Source organism: Lithobates pipiens, unplaced genomic scaffold, assembly GCF_037356315.1.
Source record: "Lithobates pipiens isolate NorthernLeopardFrog02 unplaced genomic scaffold, aLitPip1_a1.2 Scaffold_6, whole genome shotgun sequence".
Classification (NCBI taxonomy): domain Eukaryota; kingdom Metazoa; phylum Chordata; class Amphibia; order Anura; family Ranidae; genus Lithobates; species Lithobates pipiens.
This window is the reverse complement of record NW_027507881.1, coordinates 9,319,822-9,332,430: the sequence shown is the minus strand read 5'-3', so window position 1 is coordinate 9,332,430 and position 12,609 is coordinate 9,319,822. Positions and strand designations below refer to the sequence as shown.

The 12,609-nt window shown below is 38.9% G+C and overlaps 1 protein-coding gene across 2 annotated transcripts in view; it reads right to left on the bottom strand.

Annotated features, from left to right (window-relative positions):
• The window catches only part of LOC143958220 (immunoglobulin superfamily DCC subclass member 3-like), a 319,528-nt gene that overhangs the window by 145,347 nt on the left and 161,572 nt on the right, over positions 1 to 12,609 (bottom strand). For both annotated transcript variants that reach the window (XR_013270102.1, XM_077467717.1), the window contains exons 3-5: positions 5,244 to 5,388; positions 2,461 to 2,591; positions 883 to 1,020 (exon numbers count right to left, since the gene is read on the bottom strand). Coding sequence is in view for 1 of the 2 variants with exons in the window: in XM_077467717.1 (XP_077323843.1) it covers positions 883 to 1,020; positions 2,461 to 2,591; positions 5,244 to 5,388 (414 nt within the window). In the remaining variant the exon portion in view is untranslated. The remainder of the gene's footprint in view (positions 1 to 882; positions 1,021 to 2,460; positions 2,592 to 5,243; positions 5,389 to 12,609) is intronic.

Genomic DNA, 12,609 nt, shown 5'->3' with positions numbered 1-12,609 from the left:
CACGGTCGGAGATTCCGACAACCAAATCCGTCGGATTTTGTCCGACGGATTTTGTCCGAAACTGTTGTATACACACGGTCGGACGAAGTTGTTGGAAAATCCGATCGTTCAGAACGTGATGACGTTATTTCGTTACGACGGGACTACGTTCAGGCTAGTAGCCAAAAGCTTTGATGTAGGAATTTGATCTGAGCATGCGTGGCACTTTGTCCGATCGGAATTCTCTACACATGATCGGAGTATGTGCGATCGGAGCATTTTGTCGGGAAATATTTCCGGCAAGTTGGAAAATTTGGTCCGACGGATATTCCAACGGAAACAGTCCGATGCAGACCACACACAGTCGGAATATCCGACAAAACGCTCCAATCGGACACATTCCGTTGGAATCTCCGATCATGTGTACAACGGCTTAGACATGTGCAGTTAGTTTAGTTCCGAATTAGTTTTTTACCGAATTTTGACAAATTTGTTATTTCTGAAATCTCCGAAATTTTCAATTTCCGAAATGTCCGAAATTCCGGCATTTCCGAAATTTGAAAATTCGAAAATCGGAAAATTCAAAAAATTTGGAATCCGGAAATGCACAAAAAATAGAAATGCAAAAATCCAGAAATGCGAAAATCCAAAAATCCAAAAATGCAGAAATTCGAAAATCTGATTTCTGAATTTCTGCATTCCTAATTTCCAAAAAAAGCAAAATAAAAAGAATGAAATGAAAACGCACAGATTTTTTGTCAGTGCACATGTCTATTAAGTGTACTGACCCTTCAGGTCCAGCAGGTAGCACCCATAGCACACCAGAAAAAATCAGACATGACTGTATCTCTAGTAGCTTATGGTCCAATTATTCCATATTTTTCATTGAATTCCATAACTCACCAAGACGGCTCCAGGACACAATTGGCCGAGGATTTCCAGTAGCCATACACTCGAGAATCGCTGTCTGATGAACAGTCTTAGTCAGGTTCTCAGGACCAGCTAGGATCATCGGATCCTTGTATCCAGTGTAGTGAGGACCTGCAGGAGATAAAAGCAATACAACAATTGTTCCACATTCATGGAAAAAATATAAGACACGTGCAATTAGTTTAGTTCCAAAATAATTTTTTGTTAACAAATTTTAACAAATTAGGTAATTGGGAAATATCCAAATTAAAGAAAACTCGTCTGCTGAATTTATTAGAATATTCGTAAATTTGAATATTCAAAAATTCATAAATTTGAATATTTGAAATTTCGCAAGTTCGTAAATTCAAAAATCCAAAAATTTTAAATACCAAAAAAAAGAAAGAAAATTCAAAAGAATGAAAATAAGAAAATTTGAATAACCAAAAATTCGAAAATCTGAAATATTAACTTAACTATTACTATTACATTATAGGTATTTTATTTCCCCTTTCAAATGTAGCTGTTAGTGAACGCAACGAATACGAATTTATCCGAAGTTATGAATTATCCGAAATAACGAATGCCGCATCTAAACGTATTGAACGTAACTAATTCATAATAATAACAACAATAAATTATAATAACAATTTTATTATTATTATTATTTACAGTGGAACCTTGGATTACAAGCATAATCCGTTCCAGGAGAATGCTTGTAATCCAAAGCACTTGCATATTAAAGCGAGTTTCCCCATAGAAGTCAATGGAAATTAAGATAATTTGTTCCGCATTGACTTCTATTGCATGCAATACCGCATGTGGCCAGAGGATGGGGGCGCCAGAGAGCCTTGGAAATACTCAGGGACAGCTCGGCTGAACTCGGAAACCCTCAGAAACACTCGGGAAAAGAGTATTTCTGAGTGATTCAGAGTATTCCCGAGTGTTTCCGAGTATTTCCGCGTGATTCCGAGTATTTCCGAGCGGCTCCAAACCGTTCCGAGTGTCACCGTCTCCCCCGCACCTCTGGCCAAATGCGGTACTGCACACCCCATTATCCAAAAAAAACGAATGGAATGTAACTAATTAATAATAAATAACAATAAAAATAATAAAAATGTTTTATTATCATTATTTTTTATTATTAATTTGTTCTGTTCCATTTGTTTAGATGCGGCATTCGTTATTTCGGATAATTCGTAAACTGGATAAATTCGTATTCGTTAGGTTGACTAACAGCCAAATTTGAAAGGAAATTTCAATACCTAGAATTTAATAGTTAGTTAATATTAGCTAGTTAGTTATTATTTTGGCTTTTCGTTCTTTTGAATTTTCAGATTTTTGAATTTGCGAATTTACGAATTCTCAAATTTCCATGTTTTGGCATTTTCGAATTTACGAATTTACGATTTGCTAATATACTCATTTTGATCATAATGAATGACCCGAAAAACGGGGGGGAAAAAAACAAACAAATGAAACGAAAATGAAAAGGAACACATTTTTCGGAAGTGCACATGTCTACAAAATACGGTCTTCAAATAGATGTACAGGAAGTGTAGGTTCTCATACCTGTCACAGTCAGCATGGCCTCGGGGCTGTATTTATTGCCAGCGGCATTTTTGGCCACACAGCGGAATGTTCCCCCATCTTCACCTTGAAGGGCAGTTATCTGCAGCACACCAGTGGGCAACAAGGTGTATCTGTGGGTAAAAAAAAAACAGTTATAAGGTTTCAATTAAATATCTATAGGCAACCTGAATATACAACAAAGTGCAAAGGGGGAAACTTCCGAGAAAATACACCAATACAGGTAAACAACCATACAGCTGGGGAAATTATTTTGATTCCCTGCAATTTTGTAAGTTTGTCCTCTATAATTTTTATCATAGAATTTTAAGCAAATATCCAGAAAAAAAACACATGATAAAAATGTGATAAATTAAATTAGCATTTGATCCCCTACCAACCAACAATTCTGGCTCCCATGGACTGTCTACAGTAGGTGCTCATGTGGTACACAGATTAGGCTGCATTGCTGGGCACAGGTGAGGCTGAATTCTTGGGTACAGGTGAGGCTAAATTCTTGGGTACAGGTGAGGCTGAATTTTTGGGTACGGGTTATGCTGCATTACTGGATACAGGTGAGGCTGCATTCCTGGGCACAGGAGAGGCTGAATTGCTGGGCACAGCTGATGCTGCATTCCTGGGTACAGGTGAGGCTGCATTGCTGGGCACATGTGAAGATGAATTGCTGGGCACAAGTGAGGCTGAATTCCTGGGCACAGGTGAGAATGAATTCCTGACTACAGGTGAGGCTGCATTGCTGGGTACATGTGAGGCTGCATTCCTGGGCACAGGGGAAGCTGCATTCCTGGGCACATGAGAGGCTGGATTCCTGGGCACAGGTGAGGCCGCATTGCTGGGCACAGGTCAGGCTGCATTCCTGGGCACAGGTGAGGCCGCATTCCTGGGTACAGGTGAGGCTGCATTGCTGGGCACAGGTGAGGCTGAATTCTTGGGTACAGGTTATGCTGCATTGCTGGGTACAGGTGAGGCTGCATTGCTGGGCACATGTGAGGCTGCATTTCTGGGTACATGTGAGGCCGCATTGCTGGGCACAGGTGAGGCTGTATTGCTGGGCACAGGTGTGGCTGCATTGCTGGGCACAGGTGAGGCGGCATTCCTGGGTATGGGTGAGGCGGCATTGCTGGGTACGGGTGAGGCTGAATTCTTGGGTACAGGTTATGCTGCATTGCTGGGCACAGGTGAGGCAGCATTCCTGGGCACAGGTGAGGCAGCATTCCTGGGCACAGGTGAGGCAGCATTTGCTGGGCACTGGTGAGGCTGCACAGATGGGCATTGGTAAGGCTGCATAGATGGGCACAGCTGAGCCCTGCATTCTTTATGTAACGCACTCCTGAACTCTGCACTCTGTTTATCTTTATGTTGTCTTCAAAATATCTAGTAGTCATATCTCAATATATGCTAAGAAGTATCTTTTTTTTTTAAATCTTTATTTAAATCCCCGGATTTCATTGTAAAAACCTGGTCACCTTTACTTAACCCCATTCACGCTGATGTAACACACATAGGCGGCCTCACTGCACTGGACTTTTTTTCTGTGGGGCCGCATATATGTGTTCCTCCCTTGGTCTCGCCCAGAGCCCCGAGCCCCGTATGCTAACCATCGGGACCCGGATTCCGGGTCACCTGATCGCTGTTGTAGCCTCTGATTGATTACCACAATAACCAGTCACTGTGAAGCCCACCCCTTATGTTTTTTTTCCCTTTCTGTGAATGGAGAAGAAGGATGCAAAGTATCTTTCTCATTCCTTGCAGAAAAAGAAAAAAAAAAAGTGTAAAAAAAAATAAAAATAAATAAATAAATAAATAAATAATAAAAAAATGTATAAATTAAATCATTAAAAAAAAAAAACGAGATCGAGGTTTGATCTAGGTCAGTGCCAGGGTTAGTGTTTGGGTCAGGTAAGGGTCAAAGGTCAAGGTTAGGGTCAAAAGGTCAGGATCAGTATATTTTGAAGAGGATTTTTTATTTTTTTTGTTAAAAAAAAAAGAAAAGCAAAAAAGCAGAATGCACACTATTGCTTCTGGGCTGTACCACGGGTACGTACAACAACTAACATACACATATGTGGTATCGCTGCGATCGGCCTGAGCAGGAGAATTTATTTTGGATTGTTCTTTGGTGATAGATTATGGTAATTTATTTTAATATAATAATATATATTAAATATATATTAAAATAAATGTAAAAAAATATATATATTTGACTATTTTGGGCCAGTTTTCCATGATAATAATAATAATTAAAAAAATCAGGAGATATCTATAACTATTTACTACCAAATGAAAGCCCAATTTGTCCTGAAAAAAAAAAACGAATCCACCTGGATGTACAAAGCGGTGGTGATGATATGTAGGGTTTTACTAACACAAGTCAAAGTTGCAAATTTGCGCTTAGGAATTTCAATTTTTTTTTTTACCCTTAGGCGTGAAGGGGTTAAAGCAGTTGTAAACCCTTACATACACCCAGTGAAGTGACTGGCCTCAGGTGATCATACTCAAGACAAAACAAATCATCCTACATAAGTTGTACCTGTTTATCTGCAGTACTCCCTCCTCTAGAGCTGTTTAAAGGCCAGAATTCATACAGCTTGTATGATATTTCAGAAAAAAGAGGGGTGGAGAGCAGAAATGACACACCGCAGAGCTCAGTGAGCAGAGTTTTGAGCCCTGACCGGAGGGAAAAATCGTTAACTAACATGGTAGAACATTCTATCACTACTGTACTGATGGGTCGATGTCATTGCACAACCCGTCGTCCTATTTACCTTGGGTGCTTTGTGTCTATCGATTCTTTATTTCGTTGCCATATAATCTGCGGTTCCGGCACTCCACGGATCTGACACTGAAATCTGGCCACGCCGCCTTCTTCTAGAGTCGTGTCTCGGGGGAAGATGTGAAAATCCAAAATGGCTGTTGGAGGAGAGGAGAGGTACATAAAGAAGAAGCAATTCTACAACTTCAAAAGTTTAATTAAATTAATTAATTGGGTAGACAAATAAATTAATAATTTCACAGAATAATAAACAAATTCATTCATTCATTATAATTATAAAAAAAATGAATCATTTCACATAATAAAATAATAAATAAATAGATCATATTTCTAATAAATTAATAATTCCACAGAAAAAAATGATAATTTGTACATAATAATAAATACATAAATAAGCAAAAATATAAGTTCACATAATAAATAAATGAAAACATTAATTGAATCATAATCATAATAAGTGAATCATTTCACATAATAATAAATGAATGAATATATAAATCATATTAAAGTAATTTCACATAGTAAATAAATAAGTACATACATAAAAAAAAAGGAATACATGAATAATAATAAATACATAATTCAATTCACATCACAAAGCTGCTTATACGGGCGTTTGAGCTTTTTTAAATTAATAATTTATTTATTTATTTTACCTCTGCCTCTAAACATTCCTCTAGGTTAGCCTATAATAGGGGTTGATTTACTAAAGGCAAATAGACTGTGCACTCTGCAAGTGCAGTTGCTCCAGAGCATAGTAAATTAGGTAAAGCTTCGCTTTGCAAAGAATATCCAATCACATGCAAGGAAAATATAAAAAAATAAATAAACAGCATTTTTGCTTGCACATGATTGGACAATGGAAGTCAGCAGAGGTTCCCCTCATTTACTAAGCTCTGGAGCAACTGCACTTTGCAAAAGTGCACAGTCTATTTGCCTTTAGTAAATCAACCCCTTAGTGTCCATGCACATTTTAGGCATTTTCAGTAGTGGCAGAACCCCCCACTCCAAAGTCACATCCTGAAGATGAGCTCAAAAAACAACTAAACACTCATGAACACTCATAAATGCTCCTAAATGCATGATTATAAGTGTTTGCCATTTTTTATAAAATTATTTATGTAAAAAAAAGAAAATGAAAAAAAAAAAAAATGTTTAAAATAATAAATTAATTGAATTAATTTATTTATTTAATTAAAACAATTGAATAGAACTTTATAAAATATCATAAATAATATAATTGTCATAATATTAACAATAAAAATCTATCTATCTATCTAAAGCTAGAGATTATATATATATATATATATATATATATATATATATATATATATATATATTTCTTGGCACTACAACCCTTATCTGTAAGAAAAGATATAACTTTGTTTTTTCTTTAATAAAATATTTTTAATAAAAATATTTATGTAAAAAAAAGAAAATTAAAAAAAAACCTCTAAAATAGTTTAAAATAATAAATGAATTGAATGAATTAATTTAATTAAAACAATTGAATAGAACTTTATAAAATATCATAAATAATATAATTGTCATAATATTAATAATAAAAATCTATCTATCTATCTATCTATCTATATAAATCTAGATATTTTATATTTCTTGGCACTACAACCCTTATCTGTGAGAACAGATATAACTTTGTTTTTTCTTTATCACTTGGTAGTTTTGTAAAAAAAAAAAAAAAAAAAAAAAAGCTTGTAAATCAATACACAGTCCAAATAGGTTAAGTTTAGCTGTGGGGGCCAAACCTGAAGCTCTTTTTTCTTTTTGAAGTGAGTAGATGTGAAGATGTTGGTTTTTTTTTTTTGTTTTTGTTTTTTTACAATTTTTCTTTGGATTTGCTGACGGATTGCTTTCCCCAACATCGCCTGCAGAGTCTGTGTAAATTTTAAATGAAAAATATTTTATGATTTGCTATTTATTTATTTTTTCGGCCCTTGACTCGTCAGTAGATGAGGTAGGTGAACTGACAGCAAATTCGATGGAAGGTCTGAAATAGTTCTGTTATTTCCTGCAGCAATTTCAAACACAATGATTTTATATATATATATATATATATATATATATATATATATATATATACCAGTAGAGTTGGAAATACTACATTTAACCATTCTCTGCAGGTTCAACACCAACCCCAGTTCTCAAGTCTCAAGGAATGATCAATTTTTCATGGGCATACAATACTATTTTTGTCTTTGGTGAGCTGTTCTGTACAGTCTGATAATTTACTTTCAAATATTTAATACCTATTTTTATGCATTTACTTGATGAGTAATTAATATTTTGTACTGGCCTCATACAATATTCAAATTAAAACATTCCAATTGGAGATGTATATTTGATTAGAGAACACTGAAGTATTTGGGTATAGCCATTTATTATTCAACCTATCATTTGTTAATGTGGGGAATGGTCAAAACCCTTTGTTATGTTTTGTTTCTTTTACTGTTTGTGTCAAGGAAAGTGTAAATTCTGTCCAAAGTGAGGGGAGATTCCCTCTAAGCCCTTGTACACACGGTCGGAGAATCCGTCGGAATGTGTCTTATCGGACCGTGTCGTCGGATAATCCGACTGTGTGTGGTATGCATCGGACTGATTCCGTCGGAATATCCGTCGGACCCAATTTTCCAACATGTTGGAAATATTTCCCGACCAACTGGTTCGATCGGACATACTCCGATCATGTGTAGAGAATTTTGATCGGACCAAGTGCCACGCATGCTCAGATCAAATTCCTACATCAAAGCTATTGGCTACTAGCCTGAACGTAGTCCCATCGTAACGAAATTACGTCATCACGTTCTGAATGATCAGATTTTTCGACAACTTAGTCCGACCGTGTGTATGCAACAGTTTCGGACAAGATCCGACGGACAAAATCCGACGGATTTGGTTGCCAAAATCTCCGACCGTGTGTACAGGGGCTTAGTCCTTGTACACGCGGTCGGAGATTCCGACGGAATGTGTCCGATCGGACCGTTTTGTCGGATATTCCGACTGTGTGGTATGCATCGGACTGTTTCCGTTGGAATATCCGACGGACCCAGTTTTCCAACTTGTTGGTAAAATTTTCCGACAAAATGCTCCGAACGGACATACTCCGATCATGTGTAGAGAATTACGATCGGACAAAGTGCCACGCATGCTCAGATCAAATTCCTACATCAAAGCTATTGGCTACTAGCCTGAACGTAGTCCCATCGTAACGAAATTACGTCATCACGTTCTGAATGATCAGATTTTTCGACAACTTAGTCCGACCGTGTGTATGCAACAGTTTCGGACAAGATCCGACGGACAAAATCAGACGGATTTGGTTGCCAAAATCTCCGACCGTGTGTACGTGGGCTTAGCCCTTGTACACATGGTCGGAGATTCCGACGTAATGTGTCCGATCGGACCTTTTTGTCGGATATTCCGACTGTGTGTGGTCTCCATCGGACTGTTTCCGTCGGAGTATCCGACGGACCAAGTTTTCCAACTTGTTGGTAAAATTTTCAGACAAAATGCTCCGATCGGACATACTCCGATCATGTGTAGAGAATTCCGATCGGACAAAGTGCCACGCATGCTCAGATCAAATTCCTACATCAAAGCTATTGGCTACTAGCCTGAACGTAGTCCCGTCGTAACAAAATAACGTCATCACGTTCTGAACAATCTGATTTTCCGACAACTTTGTCCGACCGTGTGTATACAACAGTTTCAGACAAAATCCGTCTGACAAAATCCGACGGACAAAATCTGACGGATTTGGTTGTCGGAATGTCCGACCGTGTGTACAAGGGCTTAGACAATTGTCAATGGAAAAGGTGTCTCCAATGGAAGATTTCCAGCACTGTTTCTGGTGAAATGTATTGGCTTGCTGCTGACTGCCTTTAATAAATACCAAATTAAAGTCTGTAAGTCCTCCTGTATTTTTGTGTTTTGCTACACTTATCACTAAACATTTGATTTACTAATGGATGGACACCTGGTTGTTCTCTTTGCTTAACAAGACGTTTACAAACTGGTTTGACCAACAAGACTCTCTCACACAACCCTAATATAAGAGCCTTCATATACTCTCACCTATGCAATGAAAACACGACAAAGGTTCATATAGGACTTCTTCTCTCACACAACCATAACATAAGGGTCTAGAGGAGCCATTCTCAACCAGGGTTTTGTGGAACCCTGGGGTTTCTCCTTGGTTGGCTAGGGGTTCCTTGAGCTGTGGCTAAATGACCTCCCATCTGATGGGACCTTCATAGTTCCAGGTCCAACACCACTTGGCAGAGCCAGTGAAGATGACAATCTTATCACCACTGCAAATGGAACATTTCTCCCACTGACCTCCACCTGTGTAAGGGGTGCTTTTCCAATAACCCCTGATTGAATAATCCCCATGGGTTCTCTGAGACCTGAATATTATTTCAAGGGTTCCTCTGAGGTAAAAACGTTGAGAAAGATGGGTCTAGAGCTTTTACATACGGTCTCCTAAGCAATAAACCCAAGAACTCTTCTCTCACAGAACCATAATCTAAGGGTCTAGAGCTTTTACATACTGTCTCCTAAGCAATAAAACCAAGAACTCTTCTCTCACACGGCTCTTATCTAAGGTTCCAGAGCCTTCACATACTCCCCCCTAAGCAATAAAAGCCTGATAAGGTGATAAAAGGACTTCTCTCACAGAACTCTAATCTAAGGGTCCAGAGCCTTGACATATCTTATCCTAAGCAATAAAACCAGGACTTTTTTCACATGTTGTGGAAATTTTTATTAAATGTATGTTGTCAGATGTCCCCCAGTGTCAGTTTTTCTGTAACACGCTCATGTTTGGTGGAAGACCATTGGCTGTGAAAACCTTCCCATGGACACGGCAGATTTGTTTGCTCTTTTAGGAATGTTCATTCATGCCTCACCAAGAGACTGGCCACCTCATGGCGACTGCATTAACGCTCCAAGCAAGCAGATCTGCGTACATGGGAACCATAGCATAACCATTCAAAAATCATGGCCCACTGATCCATGATAGAGTACGGCTCTTGTTATTGGTAGCAGTGGGAATGTGCACACGATCGTGTTCAGAGCCATGTAAGTAGTGTTCAAATTGTGAGACACTTTGTGTTTCACAAGGCTCTGCACACGACCATCTGCACATGTCAATACTGGAATTCTATTTGAATATATACATGTATGTGATTGGCTTTCTGAAGCCACCACCTTCCTTTGTTATTCATGTTTACAGTATAAATTAAAGCAGCATACCATGGTAGAAAGGATTTTGCTAAGCTCAACGTGATACCAGTGTATGTCTGTGTTACTTGGAGATATACAAACGCGTTTTCCCTCCATTATACCAGAGCTATGATTGTGCTTATTAGCACATGGAATTATTTGCTTATAGGAGAAGCTTTATATTTTCCACCACACACACCGCCCTAAACTAAGGTTCAGCACCCTTCCTTTAACATCACCTGAGCAATAAAACCCAACAAAGGTTCTACCAAGATTTCTTCTCTTAGCCCTTGTACACACGGGTCGGACATTCCGACAACAAAATCCATCGGATTTTGTCTGACGGATTTTGTCCGAAACTTGTGCTGCATACACACGGTCGGACAAAGTTGTCGGAAAATCCGATCGTTCAGAACGTGATGACGTTATTTCGTTACGACAGGACTACGTTCAGGCTAGTAGCCAATAGCTTTGGTCTAGGAATTTGATCTGAGCATGCGTGGCACTTTGTCCGATTGGAATTCTCTACACATGATCGGATTAGGTCCGACCGGCCCAGTTGGTCGGGAAATATTTCCAACATGTTGGAAAATTGGGTCGGACAGAGATTCGGACGGAATCAGTCCGATGCATACCACACACAGTCGGATTATCTGACGACACAGTCCTATAAGACGCATTCCGATCGGATCATGTTGTCGGAAAGTTTTATAACCAAGCTCTCAAACTTGGTCCGTCGGATATTCCGATGGAAACAGTCGAATGGAGCCCACACACGGTGGGATTATCTGACAACACGGTCCGATTGGACATTTTCCATCGGAATGTCCGACCGTGTGTACAAGGGCTAACACAACCCTGATCTGAGGGTCCAGAGCCTTCACATACTCTCTCCTAAACAATAAAACCAAAACCTCTTCCCTTTCACAACCCTAATCTAATGGCCCAGAACCTTCCTACACTCTTACCTACTACATAAATGTAAGACTTATTCTTTCACACAGCCCTAATTTAAGTTTTAAGAGCCTTTACATATGCTTTCCTAAGCAATTAAAGCCCAACACAGATTCTAACGAGACTTCTCTCGCACATCCCTAATCTAAGGGTTCAGAACCTTCACGCACTCTCTCCTAGGAAATAAAAACCCAACACAGGTTCTAACAAGACTTATTCTCTCACACAGCCCTAGCCTAAGGGTTCAGGCCCACATACTCTCTTCTAAGCAATAAAACCAATACTTTTTTTTCCTACACAACCCTAATCTAAGTTTTCAGGGCCTTTACACACTCTCCTCTAAGCAATATAAACGCAATAAAGGTTCCAACGAGACTTCTTCTTTCACTCAACCCTAATCCAATGTCTCAGAGCCTTCACACGCTCTCTCCTAATCAATAAAATCTTCTTCCCTTACACAGCCCCAATCTAAGGGTCTAGTGCCTTCATATACTATATCTTAAGCAATAAAATCAATACTTCTTCTCTCACACAACTAGTTCAGAGCCTTCACACTCTCTTATGAACAAAAATCAAACAAGAATTCTTCTTTTACATACCCCTAAACCAATAGTCCAGAGTCTTCAAACACTCTCTGCTAAACAATAAAACCAAGACTTTTTCTTCAAGCTAAGGGTCCATCACATACTTTCTCTTATGCAATAAAACCAAGACTTCCTCTCACAGAGCCCTAATTTAAAGGGGTTATAAAGCTTTGTTTTTTATTTTCTAAATAGGTTTCTTTAAGCTAGTGCATTGTTGGTTCCTTTTCCTTCGATTTGCCTTCTAAGGCCGCGTACACACGCGGGGACTGTTCGGCCAACTTTGTCCGTCAAACAGTTTCGGCAAACAGTCCGCTCAAAATTAGCATGGACGGACATGGCCACACACGACGTACGAACAGTTTGCTGAAACCGTGCGCGATGACGTGAACGGCACGTACGACGGGACGCAAAATACGACGTCCTATACATTGCATTACAACTTTCGGCGTGTAAATCCTTTCTGAGCATGCGCGGAACTTAGTTTGACGAACAAGCCTACACACGAGGGGACTGTTCGCTGAAACCAAGTTTCAGCGGACAGTTTTTCGGAAATTCCGAAAAACCTTGTTCAGCAAACTG